A 13,750-nucleotide genomic window follows, 5' to 3' on the forward strand; every position below is an offset into this window, starting at 1 on the left:
CAAAGCACAGTGACATCTGGTAAAACATTCCAAATTTTCATATATAGTTGGCCTGTTCAGCTCTCTTGATTTTTTTTGTACTGGCTTTAAAAAAATAACATACAGGCATTCACTATATATTCTGGAATGTGAGTCTTTTTCAGTTACATGGCATTTCAAATATCTTTTCTTGTGTTGTGACTTATTTTTTTTCCTCCAATTTTAGTGATGCTCTTTTGAGAAACAGAAGTAATTAACTTTAATGCAGCCAAATTCTTCCTCAAAAGGATCTTGGGTGGTCTTAGCACTTTGTACTTCCATGTAAATTTTGGAATCAGCTTGTGAAGTATTATAAAAACGTGTGGGATTTTGATGGGAATTCATTGAATTTATAAGTCAATTTGAAGAGAACTGGTATCATACTGATTTTCAGTACATTCTATTTTTAAATTTTTAAAAAACTTTATTTCATTATCTCTAATAGGTCTATCTTAATTTTTCTCAGTGCTTATTATTTTCTATATAAAGTTCTTAACATCATAGGTATTTGATTTTCATTTAGTATAAATGGTATCTTAGCTTCCAAGATCAGACCAGATCCCCTGCGTTCAGGATGGGATGGCCGTAGACTTAGTATAAATGGTATCTTTTACTAATTTCCTACTTGATTGTTGATAGGATATAAAAATGCAGTTGGCTTTTGTATACTACTGTTTACATAGAAAACTTAACACTCTTATAAATTCTTATAATTTATCTGTAGGTATTCTTGGATTTCCTATATAAATATCGTATCTCCAGATAATGACAGTTTGTTTTTATACTTCTAACTCTATACCATATTTTTTCTTGCCTTATTGCTCTGTCTAGGATTTGTAGCAAAATGTTAAGTACTAGTGAAAATAGAGGGCATCCTTGCCTTGTTTCTAATTTCAAGATTTCAACATTAAGTATAACATTTGTTGAGGTTTGCTGTAGGTTTTTTGCAAAATGCCCTTTCCTACTAAGGACGTTCCCTTTTTTCTCATGAATGGATGTTGAGTTTTATCAAATGCTGTTGCTCCATTTATTAGGATGACTCTATGTTTTGTCCCCTCAACCTATTAATATAGCAGATTCTGTTGATTGATTTTGAGTTTCAAATGTTAGATCAATCTTGCATTTCTGGGATAAACCTAACTTTGTCATGATTTTTCTTTTTATATATTGCTTTGTTCAGTTTACTGTTATACAGTTTAAACTTTAGCAGTTATATTCATGAATGAAATTGGTCTGTAAATTTTCTTTCTTATACTGTTCTTGTTGGATTTTGGAATAAAAGTGATACCTCACTGAATAATTGGAGGCTGATTTCTCTTTTTCTATTCTTAGATGAATTTTTGTAAGGTTAGCATGATTTCTTCCTTAAATATTAGGTAGAACTTGCTGGAGAAGCTCTCTGGAGTTTTCTTTATGGAAAAGGTTTTAATTATTGTTCTAATTTTTTTTTTTAGTAGTTAATAGAGCTGTATAGTTCGGAGTTTATTCTGTGCCAGTTTTGGTAACTTATATTATTGAGGAATTTTTCCACTTTATTTAAATACTCAAAAATTTTTAGCTAAAATACTCAACATCCCTTATTGTTTTTTAAAGATTTTATTTATTTGACAGAGAGAGAGAGAGCACAAGCAGGGGGATCAGGAGAGGGAGAAGTAGGCTCCCCGCTGAGAAGGGAGCCGGATATCCTACTCAACCCCAGGACCCTGTGATCGGAACCTGAGCCAAAGGCAGATGCTTAACCGACTGAGCCACCCAGACACCCCTATCCCTTATTATTTTTTAATTCTACAGAAGCTATAGTAATCTCCCATTTTCATTCTTATTTGTGTCTTCTCTTACTTTTCCTTGATCAGTCTTAACCTTTGATTTATCATTTTATTAGTCTTTTCAGGGAACCAACTTTTGGCTTTTTGAAATTTTCTATTGTATTTTGTTTTCTGTTTCCTTAATTTCTGCCCTTGTCTTTATTCTATTTTCTTTGGATTCATTTTGCTCTAATAACTTCTTGAGCTGGATGTTTAGCTCATTACAATCCTGCCATTCTCTTAAGTTTTTATGGCTGTATATTTTCTTCTCGACCCTCCTTTAGCTGCATCCTTTAAATTTTGATATATTTCTGTTATTACTCACTTAAAATATTTTCTAATTTTATTGGGGTTTCTTCTTTGCCTGTAGATTATTCAGACTACATTGTTTAATTTATAAAGTTCTGATTATTTTCTTGTTTGCGTCTTTGATCATTTATTGAGACCAATTCATAAAAAACAAATCCCACTGTAGTTATGTGTTTTTTATTTCTCCTTGTAATGCTATACTTTCTGCTTTCTTTTTAAAATTAAAAAAAAAATTTTTATCTGGGGATGCATGGGTAGCTCAGTCAGTTAAGTGTCTGCCTTTGGCTCAGATCATGGTCCCAGGGTCCTGGAATGGAGCCCCATGGCAGGCTCCCTGCTCAGCAGGAAGTCTGCTTCTCTCTCTGCCCAAGCCCCCCACTCATGCTTGCACTCTCTCTCTAAAATAAATAGAATCTTTAAAAAATTTTTATTTATTTTTAAATTTTTTCCTTTTTTCAGTCTTTTAATTTATTATATAAATAATACTAAATGTAGTCATAACCAACATATACTCTGTTACAATGTGAATTTTATTTTTCTACTTATATAAATAATATTGTTTAAAAAATCAAATAACATAGAAATATGTAAGGAAGTAAAAATCATATAAGGTTCTGTCACCCTGAGATAAACCCCCATTGTCATTTTGAGGACCATATTGTCATATTTTTCTCTACGTATATTTTCACTTGTATATATAACATTATGTAAATGGAATAGTATCTTTTTTTTTTTTTTAAGATTTTATTTGTTTATTTGACAGAGAGAGACACAGCGAGAGAGGGAACACAAGCGGGGGTGGGGGGGAGTGGGAGAGGGAGAAGCAGGCTTCCCGCCGAGCAGGGATCCCGATGCAGGGCTCGATCCCAGGACCCTGGGATCATGACCTGAGCCGAAGGCAGACACTTAACAACTGAAGCCACCCAGGCACCCCTGGAATAGTATCTTAGTTGCTGTTTTCATTATGGATGAAACTTTATATTTTTGAATGCTAGAGAGCATAACACATTGTTTTATGGTGTTAAAGAGTTCCTGTTTGCCAAAGCAATTATCATCACTTTCTTACTTTAATCTTACCAGGTCAAAGTAGGCAATGAAGTTGCTACTGGAACAGGACCTAACAAAAAGATAGCCAAAAAAAATGCTGCAGAAGCAATGCTGTTACAGCTTGGTTATAAAGCATCCACTAGTCTTCAAGATCAACTTGACAAGGTGAGAGCTCAATTTACATATACATATGCCTATCCTGTCAGAATATCAGAGTGATGAACAAATCCTATTCCAGTGTTTTTGACTCTAAGTAATGTCTTAACTACTGTTAAAGTAGAAGTCAATGTTCCTCCCCCACCCCAGGGCAGTATTCTGTATCTTTAAAGATAGATTCTCCAGGTACAAAATAACATCTGTTTATGGGGCCAAGATGAAATATTAATCATAATCTTACGGTTGGCAAATACTAAAAAATTGTATCATTGTATATATTTTATATAATACCAATTGAACAATTTTTAGTTTATTGACTCGTGGTTTTTGCCATTTGGCCACAGTTTTAATTTGTATTTTTTAAAGAACAGAGTTTGTTAGCCTTTATTTCTGGAATACAGCTGAAAACACTGGAAATAAAGATCCTGAGTTATCCCTTTAGGGCAGGAACTATATTGGACAGGCGCTCTATAAACTAATTTTTCTATTTACTTTAAATTTAAAGGTAAACTCAGAGGGTGTTTATTTTCTGCCAAGACTTATGTTCATGGTCCCCTATTTCTTCTGCAGCAGTTAATGACATCATTAACACCTACCTCTGTTGCAAGAGAAGCAGAGAACCTCAAATTCAGCACTTGGCAGATAACTTAGCAGGAACTAGTTTAATTCCATTTTGTATTACCATTTTATCTATGCATATATAGAAATTATTTTTATTAAACAATGTAATAAATGAAATTCATAAAACAGGCTTAATAATTATTTCTATCAAAAACAATATGCCCTTTTTTCCCATGCCGTTTTCTCACATAAGGATTGTGTTTTAGAGATGTTTTCAGTTTCTGCAGGAACACATTTCTGAAATTTGTAGTAAAAACAAAATCACCTGTTAAAAACATTTTCTTTTTAAGACAGCTGTGAATATCTAGGCAATTATTTTTAGTGATTAAGAATTATTTGTCTGTGTGGTATTGCTAGAGATTTCAATTCTGTTTTTATAACCTGGCTAGTCAATGCTTTTTCTTCTCTTAAAAGTACTTGTAACATGAAACCTAACATGTGTTCAAGATTCTGTCGTTCTTATATTGTGTATATGTTGTTTTAACTTAACACATTTATATTGACTTAAAACTGGTGAGTGATTTATAAAAATACGTCAAAATAAATCTCCTCATAGACATGTATTTGTATGTTAAGTGAAAATAGAACAAAAAGCATTGATTTTATTAATACGAAAAACATTTGTATACCCACTATATTATTGTTCAGGGTTCTCCAGAGAAACAGTCCAGCAGAATGTGTATGTGTGTGTGTGTATGTATCTGTATGTGTGTATGTATATATACACATTTCATACATCACTCACAGAGACTTATTTTAAGGAACTGGCCTGTGCAGTTGTAGAGGCTTGGCTAGTCCAAAATCTGAGGGAGAAGCCAGCAGGCTGGAGAATCGGGAGTTAGATGTGAGTCCAGAAGCTTTCTGCTGAGTTCCCTCTTGCTTCAGGGGAGGTCAGCCTTTTCTTCTAGGTAGGTCTTCAACTGATTAGGCCCACCCACATTACGGAGAGGAATCTGCTTTACCCAGAGTTCAGTGATAAATGTAAGTCTCTTCCAAAAACACCCTCACAGAACACCCAGAATAATGTTTGATCAGGTATCTAGTCACCATGGTCCAGACAATGACACATAAAATTTACCATTGCACCCACTGAATGCCCAACACTTATAACTGAAGATAACAAGATGACTGAAACTTGGTCCCTACACTCGAAAAACTAACCCTTAAGTGTTAACAATGAGGAGCTTTAATCATATAACAAAAATTACAGTACCCTAGAACCTAGAGAATATGAAGATGAATCTGGAAAGTTAGGAATAGCTGGGACCATGGTTTTTATGTGAATTAAGGAACATGTTAAGGTTTGAACACGAAAGTGATATGATCTGGTTTGCATTCTTCAAAAGACAATCCTGTAAGTAACATAGGGAGTGTATTTGAGCAGGATGAGACTGAAGGCTGAGAGGCCAGTGGGCTAGCAGAGCTGTTCAGGTAAAAGATGCTGAGGGTCTGAACTCAGGCAGTGGTGGCAGAGAAGAGAGGGGAAAGATATGTGAGGTATTTCTGAAGTGTACGTGATAAGCTTTCAGTAGCAGATAATGTGTGTCGGGGAGACGGGAGGGAGGAGGAAAGAACACCTATAAATAGGAAGAGAGAGTGACTTTAAGAAGTAGGTAGCAGTCATATGCTGCAGGGAGACTGGGAGAATACTGAATACACTGATTTGTCAATTAAAAAAATCTGTGATGAATGAAGCAAAAGCAGTTTAAAAACTTGCAAAAGCATGTTTTTAAAAGTTTTTTTAATAAACAAGGTATGTACATGGCTAAAAGAATTCACATGGCATGAAAGAGTGAACAGTGAGAAAAAGTCTTACTTCACTCTGAGACCCTTGGTCTCTTAGTCTCTCTTTTGAATAGCATGTCCCACAATGAGTTAATAGTTGTACAGCATTTAGAATACTGTCAAATATAGTGAATATTATATAAGAATTTGATAAATAGAAATAAATATCTTTACAGAGATATTCTGTGTGTATATACTAATATATCCCCATTTTATAAAAAATTCAGATTTATCAAGGTGCAGTTCAGTGAATTTTAACATGTGTGTTTATATGTGTATATACATTCATTAACTACCACCACAATTAAGATGTATAATATTTCTGTTACCCCAAAAAAGTTCCCATTTGTAGGTAATCTCTTCCCCTCTCCTTAGCCCCTGGCAAGCCCTGATTTGATTTCTCTTTCTATAATTTTGCCTTTCCAGAATGTCATATAAATTGGATCATACATTAGGAAGCCTTTTGTGTCTGGCTTCATAATGCTGAGATTCATCTGTGTTGTTGGATTTATCATTAGTTCTTTTTTATTGTCTCTTATTGTTTTAGTCTTCACCAACATTTGGGCTCTTTCTAGTTTGAGACTATTGTAAATTAAGTGGCTGTAAACATTCATATGTAAGTCTTTATATGTATATATTTCTCTAGTATATTCTTTATGTCCATATTTGTATAATAAGCGCATGTGTAACTTTGTTAAGAAACTGTGAAGATGTTTTCCAGAGAGACTGTACTAATTTGTATTCCCAGTAGGAGTGTTTGAAAGCTCTAATTACTTCACATCTTTTCCAGCTTTTGGTATTGTTGGTATTGATAGTTTTGGTTATACTAGTAGGTATATAATGTTATCTCACTAGAATTTAATTTGCATTTCCCTAGTAACTGATATTGTTGAATATCTTATCATATGTTTATTTACCATTCATATCTCTTCCCTGAAATGCCTGTTCGAAGTTTTGTCTTTTTGATAGTTTGCTTTCTTATTGAGTAGTTGTAAGAGTTCTTTACATATTTTGGACACAAATTCGTTATCAGATAAAGAACTCCCCTGCCTTCTCCTTCCCTTCCTTCCTGTCCTCTCCTTTCCTCCTTTTCCACATAGGTTATCCAGTTCTATCATCTGTTTAAAAGATTAATGCTTTTCCATTGAATTCTCTTAGCACATTTGTTGAAAATCAGTTGACCACATATTTGTGGGTCTGTTTCTAGATTCTCTATTCTGTTCCATTAATTCATATGTCTATCCTGAAGCTATTACAAGTATGTATAGACTGTAGCTTTTCAGGTAAGGTTGAAATCCAATAAAGAACTCTGTCTTTGTTCTGTTTGTTTGTTTGTTTATTGGCTAGTTTGGAGCCTTTGCATTTCCATAGAAATTTTAGAATCAGTCTCTATCAAGAAAAAAAAGCCAATTGGGAAGATTTCTTTAGGACTGTGCTGACTACATAGATCAGTTTCACATAAATCAGTATCTTAATATGGAGTCTTTCATCTATGAACAAGGTCTAGCTCTCCATTTATTTAGGTTTTTAGAAATATCTCACAGCAATGTTTTGTACTTTTTCATAGAAGTATTTTACAGTTTTCATGTTTATCCCTAAGTGCTTCATGTTTTTGGGTATATTACTAATGGCATTTTTTTTAATGGTGTTGGTTTTTAAACCAATGGCTGTACCATTCAATTTCCAATTCTTCTTTTCTATTGTATAGAAATACAGTTGGTTTTATATATTGACCTTGTACTCTGCGACCTAACTAAGCTGAATTATAAGTTATAATAGCTTATTTTATAGATTGTGTGGGATTTTCTGCATTGATGAACTTGTCGTCTATGAATAAAAACAGTTTTATTTCTTCCTTTCTAATCTGTATGCTTTTATCTACTTGTCTTGCTTTATTGCTCTGAATAGAGCATCCGGTACAATGGTGAACAGAAGTGGTTGATTGTTGAATTGGAAGGCAGATATCCTTACCTCACTCCCCATCTTTAAAGGAAAGTCAGTCTTTCACCATTATAAATACCATGATGATTGTAGGTTTTTTTTCATAGATACTCTATATCAGATTGATATTTCCTTGTATTCCTGCTTTATTAAGAGATTGTTTTTTTTACTTAATTATCAGTACATTTTAAATTTTACCAAATGCTTTCTCTGCATCTGTTGATATGTCATATAATTTTTCTGTTTAGTTTGTTGTAATGGTGAATTTCACTGATGGATTTTTAAAATTTATGTAATATGTAAATAACAAAAAAAATACAATTTTAACCATTTTTAGGTGAACATTTCAGTGGCATTAACTACATTCACAGTGTTGTACAGCCATCACTGCTATCTACTTCCAGAATGTTTTCATCATCCCAAATAGAAACTGTACACCATTAAACACCAACTCCTCGTTCTTCCCTCTACTCAGCCCCTGGTAATCTCTGTTTTACTTTCTATGTCTCTGAATTTGCCTTTTCTAGGAACCTTCTGTAAGTGGAATCATGCAATATTTGTCCTTTTTTGTTGGGCTTATTTCATTTAGCATGTTTTCAAGGTTCATCCATGTTGTAGCATTTATAAGAATTTCATTCCGTTTAAAGCCTGAATAATATTCCATTGTGTGGATATATCACATTTTATTTATCCATTCATCTGTTGATGGGCATTTGGGTTATTTTCAACTTCTGGCTATTGCGAGTAATGCTGCTATGAACATTGGTGTATCTACTTTCAATGTTTGGAGTATATACTTAGAAGTGGAATTGTTCAATCGTATGGTAATTCTACATTTTATATTTTGAGGAATTACCAAATTCTTTTCTGTAGTGGCTGTACCATTTTATATTCTCACCAGCAGTGTACAAGGGTTCTAATTTCTCCACATCCTTGCTAACACTTAGGGGGTGTGTGTGTGTGTGTGTGTGTGTGTGTGTGTGTGTGTGTGTGTGTAGGTGTTTGTGTTTGTTTTGTCTTGTTTTTTAAACGGTAGCCATCCTAATGGATGTCAAGTGGCATTGATTGCTTTTTGAATGTTGAATTAAGCTTGTCTGACTAACATAAACCCCAATTGATCATGATGTACTGGCTATATTTTTCATGTATTTCTGGAATAGATGTGCTAATATTTTTTAAAGATTTTATGGCTACATGTATAAGAGATACTGATCTATATTTTTGTTGTTGTTGTTGTAATACTGTTGCCAGGTTTTATCATCAGCGTAGGGTAATGCTCCTCAGATAGTAAGTTTGGAAGTTTGGAAGAGTTTGGCAATCTATCTTCCTTAATTTTTGGGTGGAATTTACCAGTGGAGCCATCTGGGGAAGACTTTTTCTTGTGGGAAGTTTTAACTATGAACTGAGTTTTAAAAAAATAGAAATAGATAGCTACTCAAGCTATCTACTTCTGCTTGAACGAACTTTGGCAGTTCGAATCTTTCAAGGAATTTGTCCATTTCTTCTAAGTGGTTGAATTTATTGGTATAGAATTGTTCACAACATTCCCTTGTTATCCTTCTACTAGCTGCAGCATCTGTAGTGATATTCCCTCTCTCATTTCTGCTTTTTTATTTATTTTTTATTTTTTTGATGTAGTGTTCCATGATTCATTGTTTGCATTTAACACCCAGTGCTCCATTCAGTACGTGCCCTCCTTAATACCCATCACCGGGCTAACCCATCCCCCCACCCCCTCCCCTCTAAAACCCTCAGTTTGTTTCTCAGAGTCCATAGTCTCTCATCGTTCATCTCCCCCTCCGATTTAGCCCCCTTCATTTTTCCCTTCCTACTATCTTTTTTTTTTTTCTTAACATATAATGTATTATTTGTTTCAGAGGTACAGGTCTGTGATTCATCAGTCTTACACAATTCACAGCACTCACCAAAGCACATACACTCCCCAGTGTCCATCATCCAGTCACCCCAGCCCTCCCACCCCCGCCACTCCAGCAACCCTCAGTTTGTTTCCTGAGATTAAGAATTCCTCATATCAGTGAGATCATATGATACTTGTCTTTCTCTGATTGACTTCTTCCGCTTAGCATAATACCCTCTAGTTATATCCACGTCATTGCAAATGGGAAGATTTCATTTTTTTGTTTTTTTTTTTTAAAGATTTTATTTATTTATTTGACAGAGACAGAGACAGCGAGAGCAGGAACACAAGCAGGGGGAGTGGGAGAGGGAGAAGCAGGCCTTCCGCTGAGCAAGGAGCCCGATGTGGGACTCGATCCCACACCCTGGGATCATGACCTGAGCCGAAGGCAGTCACTTAACCAACTGAGCCACCCAGGCGCCCAAGATTTCGTTTTTTTGATGGCTGCATAATATTCCATTGTATATGTATATACCACATCTTCTTTATCCGTTCATCTGTCAGTGGACATCTTGGCTCTTTCCATAGTTTGGCTATTGTGGACATTGCTGCTATAAACATGGGGGTGCACGTACCCCTTCGTATCACTACATTTGTATCTTTGGGGTAAATACCCAGTAGTGCAATTGCTGGGTCATAGGGTAGCTCTATTTTCAACTTTTTGAAGAACCTCCATACTGTTTTCCAGAGTGGCTGCACCAGCTTGCATTCCCACCAACAGTGTAGGAGGGTTCTCCTTTTTCTGCATCCTTGCCAACATCTGTCATTTCCTGACTTGTTAGTTTTAGGCATTCTGACTGGTGTGAGGTGGTATCTCACTGAAGTTTTGATTTGGATTTCCCTGATGCCGAGTGATGTTGAGCACTTTTTCATGTGTCTGTTGGCCATTTGGATGTCTTCTTTGGAAAAATGTCTGTTCATGTCTTCTGCCCATTTCTTGATTGGATTATTTGTTCTTTGGGTGTTGACTTTGATAAGTTCTTTACAGATTTTGGATACTAGCCCTTTATCTGATCTGTCATTTGCAAATATCTTCTCCCATTTTGTCAGTTGTCTTTTGGTTTATTCCTGCTATTGGTAATTTGTTTTCTTTTTCTCCTGATCAGTCTGGCTAGGAGTTTATTAATTTTTTATCCCTTTTAAACAGCCAGGTTTTTTGTTTCATTGATTTTCTCTATTATTATATTTAACATTTTATTGATTTCTGCTCTTTATTTTATCCTTCCTTCACTGGTTTTGGATTTAATTTTGTATTCTTTTTTTCTGGTTTTGTAAACTATAAGCTAAGACTGTGGATCTAAGAACTCTCTTCTTTTCTAATACAAGATTTAATGCTATATACTTCTCTTTAAGCACTGATTTAGCTCTGTCCTACAGATTTTGACAAGTTGAGTTTTTATTTTCACTCAGTTCAAGGTGCATTCTAATTTTCTTTTTGACTTCTTCTTTCTAGTCCTATATTCCTTCTGATTTTCTGTCTGCTGCTTTTATTGTTAGTGTCTCCAATTATAAATTTGGAGATTTATAAGTTCAGTTTTGTTTTGTGTACTTTGAAGCTTTGTTGTTAACAGATATATATGCATTTAGCATTGTTATGTCTTTTTGGTGACTTGGCCACCTTATTATTACGTGATTTCTCTCCTTAGCCCTGATAATATTCCTTTTCGTGAATTCCGCTTTGTCTGATGTTATAGCCATCCCAGTTTAATTTTGATTAATGTTTGCATGGGATATTCCCCCCATCATCTTAGTCTATCTGTGTCTTTATATTTTTAATGTGGTCATTTTACTTTTCTCTATGTCTCTATGACCTCCTATTGCAATTATACTCTGTATGTTTCAAAGACCTCCTATTGTGATCATACATTTTACTTCTATATATAGTATAAAACTCACAATTTATTACTAATTATGCTTTATATAGTCAGTTGTCATTTTATGTGGTTGAAATCAGAAAAAATGTCTTATATTTTCCCTCATTTTTACCATTTTCAGTACTCTTCATTTATTTGTGTAGATCCATATTCATGAATAATGTTCATTTGTTTAAATTTCTTCCTGGTATTATACTCCTGCTTGTTGAACCTACTCTACAACTACTTGTATTAACAAGTCTACTGGCAGTAATTTCTCTCAGCTTTTGTTTGATAAAGAAGTCCTTATTTCATCTTCATTTTTGCAAGTTATTTTTGTCTGGAGATAGGATTCTGGGTTTTTCTCTTTCTTTCAGTACAGTAGTCTCCCTTATTTATGGTTTCACTCTCCATGGTTTCAGTTACCTGTAGTCATCCATAGGTCTGGAAGCTCATCAGAAGGTTAATAGTTGCCGAACTCTGCATTAGAATGCCTATGTCGTTCACCTCACTTCCTCTCATCCTGTGGGCATTTTATCATCTCGTATCATCGCAAGAGTAGTGAGTATAGTACAATGAGATATTTTGAGAGAAAGATCACATTCACCTAACTTATTATAGTGTTATAATTGTTCTATTTTATTGTTATTATTATTATTAATCTCTTACTGTGCCTAATTTATAAATTAAACAGTGTCGTAGGTGTGTATGCACAGGAAAAAACATAGTATATATAGGGTTTGGTACTGTCTATGGTATCAGGCACCCTCTGGGGAACTTGGAATGCATCCCTCGTGGATAAGGGGCACTACTGTACTTTAAAAGATCTTGTTCCATTGTCTTTTGACTTATGTAGTTTTTGATGAACATCTGCTGTAATTCTTACCTGCTCTTTCCTCTTCATGTATTTTTTTCCCTTTGAAGGCTGTCACAAATTTCCGTTTTCATTAGTTCTTAGCAGTTTGACTATATGTCTAAATGTGGTTTTTTTCTTTTTTCCTTTATCCTCTGCCCTCTTCCCTGTCCGTCCTCTTTCCTTCCTCCCTTTCTCCTCCTTTTCTTCCTCTTCTTCCTTTCTTCCCCTTTTTGTATTTTTCCTGCTTAGTGGTGTCTAAACATAGCATCTGTGTTTTGTTATAATTTGGCTACTTTGTCAAATTCTCAGCTATTATTTTTTTCAAATATTTCTTACTCTTTGTTTCCTCTCTTCTGTGGAGTTTCCAGTTACACATTTGTTAGACCATTGGTATCGTTTTGTAGCTCCAGTATCTTTTGTTCCTTTTAATTTTTTACTCTTTTTTTTTCTGTGCCTCAGTTTGAGTAATGTCTATTGATATATCTGCAGTTTTAGTGATTATTTCTTCATCTGTATCCATCTGTTAATAATGACATCACCATTAATTTTCATCTGTGACTCTCCCCCAAGATTTCCATTTGCTTTTGTTCTATAGTTTCTGTTTCTCTGCTGAGATTTCCCATATGTTTATACATGTTGTCTATCATTATATATATTACATACATTAAATCTTCTAACTTGCTAATCATAGGTATTGTAAAACTTATTTCCTGTAATTCTGACCTCTGGGTCCTGTTTCATTGACTTCTTTATCCTCTGACAATGGGTAATTCTTGCAATTTTGGGTGTCTCATAATTTTTTAACAAATGGTGGATATTGTATATTGAGAAATCGTGGAGGCTGAGTTGAACAGTATTTAAGTTGAGAAATAGGCATATCTCTTCCATCAGACTGTTAGTGTGGAAGGTGTGGAGGGTGGCATCAGTCTTGTCAGTAGTTGAGCTCTTTTTTTTTTTTTTTTTAAGATTTTATTTATTCATTTGACAGAGATAGACACAGCAAGAGAGGGAACACAAGCAGGGGGAGTGGGAAAGGGAGAAGCAGGCCTCCTGCAGAGTGAGGAGCCCGATGCGGGGCTCGCTCCCAGGACTCTGAGATCATGACCGGAGCCGAAGGCAGATGCTTAACGACTGAGCCATCCAGGTGCCCCAGTTGAGCTCATTTTGAGTTTTGTTGTTGCTATCATCACTACTGACTTCAGATTCCTTCAGCAGTGGTGTGCTATTATCTGTGCTTTGTGTGGGGTGAGGTTTAGGGAGGATTTTTCTCTCATGTTTCTGCTCTGCCCTCAGGTTTCAGCAGTCCCTCCTTCACTGTGCCAAGGGGTGAGGTGTATCTGTATGCTCTGTAGTCAGCTCTTGTGCTTATTACTTGATCATAAGAGTGTGGTGGGTGTGGGGACATAGTTCTTGATTTTCTTGCCCAGACTCATTCTCAAGC

General features: G+C 35.0%; 1 protein-coding gene across 3 annotated transcripts in view; it reads left to right on the plus strand.

Annotated features, from left to right (window-relative positions):
* Positions 1-13,750, plus strand: part of STAU2 (staufen double-stranded RNA binding protein 2) — a 280,288-nt gene that overhangs the window by 103,917 nt on the left and 162,621 nt on the right. For all 3 annotated transcript variants that reach the window (XM_064588192.1, XM_064588193.1, XM_064588194.1), the window contains one exon: positions 3,213-3,344. In XM_064588192.1, the coding sequence (XP_064444262.1) occupies positions 3,213-3,344 (132 nt within the window). The remainder of the gene's footprint in view (positions 1-3,212; positions 3,345-13,750) is intronic.

Source organism: Mirounga angustirostris, unplaced genomic scaffold (genome assembly GCF_029215605.1).
Source record: "Mirounga angustirostris isolate CCGP_5_RB_7025 unplaced genomic scaffold, mMirAng1.0.hap1 SCAF_4, whole genome shotgun sequence".
Taxonomy (NCBI): Eukaryota; Metazoa; Chordata; class Mammalia; order Carnivora; family Phocidae; genus Mirounga; species Mirounga angustirostris.